The sequence below is a fragment of the Scophthalmus maximus genome, chromosome 8, assembly GCF_022379125.1.
Source record: "Scophthalmus maximus strain ysfricsl-2021 chromosome 8, ASM2237912v1, whole genome shotgun sequence".
Classification (NCBI taxonomy): Eukaryota; Metazoa; Chordata; class Actinopteri; order Pleuronectiformes; family Scophthalmidae; genus Scophthalmus; species Scophthalmus maximus.
The window spans coordinates 20701002-20708708 of record NC_061522.1 but is presented as its reverse complement, the minus strand read 5'-3'; the positions used below and the strand labels follow the sequence as shown (position 1 = coordinate 20708708).

At 43.0% G+C, this 7707-nt stretch overlaps 1 protein-coding gene across 2 annotated transcripts; it reads left to right on the top strand.

The window, feature by feature from the left end:
- The first annotated feature begins 27 nt into the window (after positions 1-27).
- LOC118313267 (transcription factor Sp6) lies at positions 28-7669 on the top strand. 2 transcript variants are annotated; one of them, XM_035638638.2, is made up of 2 exons: positions 28-254; positions 4555-7669. In XM_035638638.2, exon 2 carries the CDS (start codon positions 4677-4679, stop codon positions 5601-5603), a length of 927 nt encoding a protein of 308 aa, XP_035494531.2. In that variant the 5' UTR covers positions 28-254; positions 4555-4676; the 3' UTR covers positions 5604-7669. The 2 variants fall into 2 exon arrangements, with proteins under 2 accessions (XP_035494531.2, XP_035494532.2); XM_035638639.2 differs by lacking the exon at positions 28-254 and adding an exon at positions 4187-4356.
- The last annotated feature ends 38 nt before the right edge of the window (positions 7670-7707 follow it).

Below are 7707 nucleotides of genomic sequence, written 5' to 3'. Positions count from 1 at the left end.
CGCGGAGCGTATCACGGAGTCCGTCACTGCTGGGAATGCTGCCTACCTGCGCGCCTCCTCACCTGGGCCGACTGCGATGCACCACAGCCGACGAAGTGTGATGAGGATATCGTTTTTCTCGGCGCTGTTTTCGACGAAGTTCAAGCAGGCGGGCAGAGCTGAGCTGAGGCAAAGTTTCCTCGCACGATTATTCCGAAACAGAAAATCACAGCAGCAGCAGCAGCAGCAGCAGCAGCAGCAGCAGGGGACAACAGGTAACTTGGAAGTTGCCATATCACTGCGACCTACTGTCAGTTTCATGTATCCGTTTATGCTTTGTGGATTATAAAATCAGCTGATCTGCGTTGCCATGAGATTATATTATTGATAATGAATTAAGATGGCCTAGAGGCTTCAAATCAGCTGCAGGGAACTTATTAAGTAATCTTATACTGAAAGCAAACAGAAGAAAGTTAAAGCCTTTTTTTTAAAACAAGTCTCGATAAACATATAATTAAACATAATAAACAAGTAGTAGGTACTTCATTCACTCTAAAACTCCTTTATCCCGGAGAGAGATATTCCATATCCATGTCCATGTGAGCTGCAATTAAACCTAAAATATTGTCAGTAATTTTAATGCCAAAGTTTTGCTTTGATAGTTTTCGAGTTTTTTAGGTATAATAACACTTGTACACACTAATTGTAAATGATATATAACTGACTGTTTTCTTTCTGTGTGGGAGGGTGAGTTTCAATGGGATGCTGCGTGTTTTTATCATCTACCAAGATTTTCTTGAAGAATGTTTTAGTTTGAATAATGTTTCACGTGAAATATTTAACAAATGAGTTAAATGAGCGCAATGATTTTAACTTCTGCCGTTATTGAGCATCTTTTTTTTCTCCTGCTATAGAATAATTTAGGTTATTTAGAGTAGACAGTTTATACAGGAACAAAACAACAAAACCCTGTGAAACCAGACAGAAATTAAAGATTTCCCTGACTGAACTATAAAAGAAAAAATGTATAGTACAGTAAATTCAACAGAAGAGAAGAAGAAGAAGAAGACGAGGAAGAAGATTTTGAATTAAGATTTGGTGATTGATAATTTATTCAGGGTGAAGAGTTACAAAAATGTGAACATCATGGGATTTGATAATGTCCATTAGTTGAATGTGTTTCAATTGGGGTTTATGTTTATATGTAAAATATGTTTTTTACAGAAAGGGTTTAATTCTTGAGTGCCATATCAACTGTGGTGATGGATCAGTATTTCATACGCAGCTATTATTAAGATCCCTGCGGTGGTAGAATAATTTTCCAAAGTTCTACATTCAAGTATCAGCAGCACAGTTTACTTACAGAACGGCCTTGGTCATAATAATGATCCAATAACATTATCATATTATAAGATAATTTTTTATTGACGTGTTAATCTAGAAGTGGTACTTGATTGTTATAGTTGCTGGAGTGAAGTGATTTTAATTACTGAAGATAATGTTGTGCAGTTTAATCTGAAACATTGTATCATATTTTGCTCTTTTTATGCATGGAATTTGGATCTCAAGTAACTGTGACAATTAAAAGAGAGTTATGGCAAATATAGTACATAAAGCAGCACACAATGGAAATACAAAAAGTGAGCGTACTTCAAAAATGTACGTAAGTAACTTAATTTCCAGGACAGTATATACAGTATATGTGTATCTTGACAATATCGATAGCTGCAAAAATGAAGTGTAAGGTTATATGTGTATATTTTGACGAGAATAGGTGTTTCATTTAGGTGCCGTCTGCTCTCGAATAAAATCTTGTTTCTATGGTTGATATTGAATCCCTCTGACCAATAATACATAAATTCTGAAACATAGCAACCACATTCAATTGTGTTCAGGTACTGCAATGCAATGTTTGGGGGCATTTAAAAAACCCTGACTTTAAAAAAAAGTCAGGGTTGTCCAAACCGGCATTCAGACTTTAAGTACAGCGGCAGATAACACTCAGTTCACAGAATGATAAAAAAAAGCTCTTAAAAGTTGCTGCTACGAGAACTGAAGTAAAATATGCAGAAGAGAAGACAGCATCATCAGCATCAGACAGACCCCGCTAAATCACTGAGGATGTAAAGCTGTCATCCATATCTAAACTGACTCTGCACTCAATCATAGTCAAACTAGAGTTAAAGAGCAGATAAACTGATCGGAGAGATAAACCCTCTATCTCCAGCTCTGTATGTCTCCAACGTAATCCTGTGCAAGGGACATTGTCGCTTAAATTCAGTCACTGCACATTATAATTATAAATTCAGTTTTTTTCCCCGCAATGCAGTCAGCAAAGGTCAGACAGTTTTGAAGTGTTTGAAGCCCACGGTGCCCTCCTCTGTCAAGTGACCTGACCCTTGCTCAACTGTTGAGTTCTGCTCCACCCATCTTATACCCTGAGCAAGTTAGCAAACTACTCGTAAATGCCATTTAACCCAAACTAACCTCGTCTCTAGTTTGTGTCCACAACGGGTCATGGTGTTATTCTACGTCTGGGTCAGGATGAGGTGGGATGGGAGGACCTGAGGTGGCTGGACTGAGGATTTTACTGGACCTGTAAATTACTGTAAAATGAACTTCAAAATATACCAATGTTAAAACATAAACTGGTCAGAAGGTCAGAAAAAAGGGAGCCGCTGTTGGAAAAGCCCAATTAGCAGGTTTCCAAATTTGGAAATATTAGAAAAACGAAGCCCATGAGAACAACAGAATTCATATTGTACCGTTTTCAATTTCATAAATCACAGATAGAGAAGAGTTCTTTCTTCATCTCTCCCTCTCTGCGCGTCTTCATGATGGCAGACTTGTTAGCTGGGGACTGTGCTGGGTCTTGGTCGGGCAGGTTTTATGACCAGCGCTCTGTCATTGCTCTGTACCATCCTGCTCCTCCCAGGCTGCCGCCCCTCCACCCCCGAGGGGGGGCCCCCCTATGCCAGCTGTTTTGCTCCTGTGCTCAGAACGCTCCCAGCACTTTAGCGAACAGAGGAGGAGGCTGCTGTCTTGGTTTGTTTACGGTTTTGAAGGAAGAGCAGAGTTGGGGGGACCATTCTGCTCTGTCTGCGTCGCATTCCCCAAAAATTACAGAGCAGTAGTTCTGGCTCCAGGCCGCCATGAAATAAATCAGCCTGGCCTTTAGCAGCAGACCTTTCATTAGGGAATTTCAAACTAATTGCTTTACGATTTCATTGCGACTGGAAAGCATCTCCCAGTGGGTTTGACGCAAGCTTTGGGGAAGTGTAATCCTGTTGGTTTCGGCCGAATTAACAAATCTACTCAGGGCATCTCTCTCTGTCAGAGCGACTCCACCCGTACGCTGAACCACGCACCTCTGATGGAGCTACACATCAGACATCATGAATGTCTTCCGGTTGACCTGGGCGACCTTGTGCAGTTTGCTCCGTCAGATATGGGTAGTTCACCAAGTGATCTCTAGACAAAGATACCAGTCTCTAAAGCTTCAGCCTATTTTACTGTTTCCTGCTGTAAAGATAATTGTAGATGTGATGGGGGGTGTGGTGGAAGTCAACAAGATTGTTTGGGGCTAGGACATGTTTGGAGCCAAACACAAGTCCTGTAGGCTGGTAGCTTCATGTCATAAATTTCCACTGACTTGTTGCGCTTTAACAAGCTTTGTGTCACCCTTAAAAATTGGCGCCCCCCTCCTTCAGGTGGATGGCTGACTGCCGCTGTTGAGATATGCATAAGTGGACATACCTGGAGCGTGTTGGGGACAGGATGCAGAGCATGTGCCCGTAATTATAAACGTATAGGAATTGTTCTCATGTTTTTGTTCCACTCCTATTCTCATGCTCATGAATGCCGTCAGTCTGCAACTGCTGATGCTTTCTGCCGCCAGTGTGTAAGAGGCGGGGCATTTTTACGGGGCTCCTTTTGTAGCTTTGCCTGAAGGCCTGTTGTTGTAAATCATGTGTGATTCATAAAAAAGAAAAAAAGAAAAACTGGTTCTCCTGTCTGCCAGGTTTCATCTTCACAAACCTCTGAGACGTACAAATAGACTTTGGCCTGCAGCCATACCTCCCTGGAACTTCTTCCTTCACCCAACTGCTCTCCTGTCAACACTCCCCTTCTAACTCGGCCCTCCCCCCAATCTTACGAGCATTTATCTCCCCCCGCCGCTGCCACTGCCTCTGCTCAGGGCCGATGATGTTGTTTTCTTTGCGCTTGTCTTTGACTGTCCTCCATGGGAAGTACCTGGCAGCGGATGCATGTGGCAGGCTTCTGCCTGGACACGTCTGTCTCCCCCTCTCTTCTGCCTCCACGGCCACGCAGCGTGAGAACTTCAGTATCCGTGGCGATGAAGGGGGTGTGCTCGGGGTGGGTTATTTAAATGTTGTAGACAGGGGGATTTAGGCCAGAAGCTGTGTAACTTCAAAGTCTTTCAGACTGAGAAAAATGACCTCAAGACTTCAAAGTTGTTGCTTGTAGTTCAGTGAAGTCATTGAAGAAAATGTAACTGAGACAGAGAGGAGAGAGATTTGAACCTAACTATTTGTCTGCTCTTTCTTTCTGCAGGGTTTCTCAATGCATCACCGTCCCAGCATGTGGTAATCTTCTCAGCCGTACCAGAAAGATAGTGAACAACACTTTGAGTGGCTGACCTTGTCAACAATCCTGCACCTGCACCAGTTGCTCACATGGCCCACCCTTACGAGCCCTGGTTACGGACAGCCCCACCTAGTGGCAGCTCAGAAGACATGAACATCCCCTCCTGGTGGGACCTCCACAGGGATGTCCAGGCGGGGAGCTGGATAGACCTGCAGACGGGCCAGGGTGTTGGTTTGCCTTCAGTGAGTCCTGGGAGTTCCATGGGGTTGCAGCCCTCTTTAGGGCTGTACGGCTCCGACCCACAGCTGTGCACCCTGTCTTCGGCTCAACACGCTCAAGTCTCACACTCGCCTCACCTCTTCCCCCAGGATGGTTTCAAGATGGAGCCAATGGCGCCTGAAATGATGCAGCAAGAACCATTTTCTATGGAGGAACCACAGGAGACCTCTGTCTCCGTCCGTCCCAAGCCCCAGCGCCGCTCCTCTTCCAGGGGCGCCGGTCAGGCCGCGTGTCGCTGCCCCAACTGCGTTCACGCTGAGCAGCTGGGCCAGAGCACTGATGACAGCAGGAGGAAGCACATGCACAACTGCCATATCCCCGGCTGCGGCAAAGCCTATGCCAAGACCTCCCATTTGAAGGCGCACCTACGATGGCACAGCGGGGATCGTCCCTTCGTCTGCAACTGGCTCTTTTGTGGCAAGAGATTCACGCGCTCTGATGAACTGCAGCGTCACTTGCAGACGCACACCGGAGCCAAGAAGTTCAGCTGTGCATTGTGCCCCAGAGTCTTTATGCGCAATGATCACCTGGCCAAGCACATGCGCACACACGAGTCCCCGCCAGGACAAGGGGAGGAGAGGCTGAACGGAGATGGCAGGATGGATAAGGGCTTCGATGCTTCCACACCCCCTCAGTCATCCTCAAACGTGTCTGTGTCTGACACCACAGAGCCCCAGATGAAGCTGAAATGTGAGACAGACCCCTCAGTCTCTAGTGTGACAGGGCAGTCCAGCTAATTTCATCATTCATCAGAGGTTTGCCATTTGTTCCCCTCTCTGTCAGAGATGGTGCCATAGTTTTACAATAGAATAGAGAAAAGAAGAAATGTTTGGACTTTTACTAATGAACGATGGATGAAATTACACTGTGGTCCCATGAATTTATCAACTGGGCTAACTCAGTGATAACCTGAATATTATAACAGAGAAAATGTGAGTTTTACTCATGGATAAAACTTTCCTCTGTGTTTACTGTAGGTGAAAAGTGGCTCAGCCGGCAACTGAGATGAAACTGCCTCTTGTTTCTGGACTACCATTGCTGCTAGAGCCACAGTCCAACTGAAGGTGGTTTGTGAACGTGTTTACCAAAAGAGTCGGAGGAAGTGTTTGAGCCCAACAATGTTTTACCAATTTCAAAGGCAGAAGGCCTTTCCACAGAGAAAGCAGACAGTGACAATATTTTCTTTTTGTTTCAGACTGTTACCGTATGTGTGCAGCCTGCAGCAATTTGTGATGAGACACTGGATTATGATAACAGCATTACGTCATTTTTAAAAGGTCAATAGTCATTTGAATGCTTAACAATGCATGCCACTGAACTGGGTGTGTATGCTGGTATGTGAGTAATTAAAATGGCACATGAACAAATGAAAGTACACACAACAATTGCTGTGGCAGTGTCCTATGATGCTCCATAATATAATATAACATAATATAATATAATATAGTATAATATAATATAATATGATATGATATGATATGATATGATATAATATTATATAATATAATATAATGTTCAGGTTACCAGGTTGAACAGAACAATCCAAAGAACCACAAAGTGCTAAAGTGATGTGGAAAAAGGTGAACTCGCATCATCATTGATAAGAAGTGGTCACAGCAGCTAAAGACAGAGCCAAAAGCTCCAGGTAGGAATAAGAAGATGAAGCTGGACATGAGGAGAAAATGCTACCTGGCTTAATGAGTCCTGGTTTCTGTTGGGACATGCTGATGACAGTGGCAACGTCTGGTATAAACACAATTCCACAGATCCTGCCTGTCAACACAACAAGCTGCTGGTGATGAATGAAACTTCCAGCACAAAGATGAGCTTCATTACATCATGGGTCCGGGAACGCACACCTTCATCCAGCGGCCTGTGAAGGTCCATATGTTGTTTTTTTTCAAAAGTGGATCAAATGACTGTGTAATGTGAAAAGTGTTGGTCATAGTGACAGTCTAACACATCATCATCATCTGCCCCTGCAGTTTACTTTAGTTGCACTTTTTGAGCATATTTGAGCTCATTGTCGTGTTTTTTTCTGGAACACTAATATTTCTGGTTCAGTCTCATTGCTCTCATCGCACTTCGCAGTCGGTGTCAGCTAATAATAAAAAAAACTACTGGTGAAGCCACTGTAGCTCATTTCCCAGCACCAAACAGCAGACAAAGTTAGCAGCGGGCCAGTGAACATTGTGGAGAAACACTATATAATGTAGCAGCTATTAGACTAGCATTTGGTCAGGATGCAGAGAAAGACTGTGCGGTTTGCAGTCTAGTATGCAATACAAGGAATTTGAGTGACACACACAGCAACATTTGTCTAGGTTATTTGTTCTGAATAGTTAACCTTCATAATCAGTACAGTATGATCAATAGTTTTGTAGCAAGCAGTGTGAGCAGCATTACACTTTAAAACACTATTAGGATTTTTTGCAAACCATCACAGACCTTAGGCTGAGATTTCTACATTAGGGAGCTTGCATCTCTGGAGGCTCACTGTATTTATGTATAGATGATAAGAAGTGGAAGATAGTGCTTACACAACAGTCAGATATTACATATGGACTGTTATTATTATAATTATTATTATTATTATTTTGTTATTATAGATAGGCTTATATTTTCTTTTATTATGGTCAGTAGATCAAAGTGGACCACCTTTGAATTGGTTGCTGTAGTAAATGTTTTAGATGTGGAGACGCTTGTAATAAAATAAGTTCAAAAACCTTTAATAAGTTCAGCATCATGGTGTAATAACTTGTATTTAATCTATTATTGTCCTTTATTAAATAAAAAAACTATATCATGTGTCTGTGTCTAACCTTTATCTGCAGAGCAAGA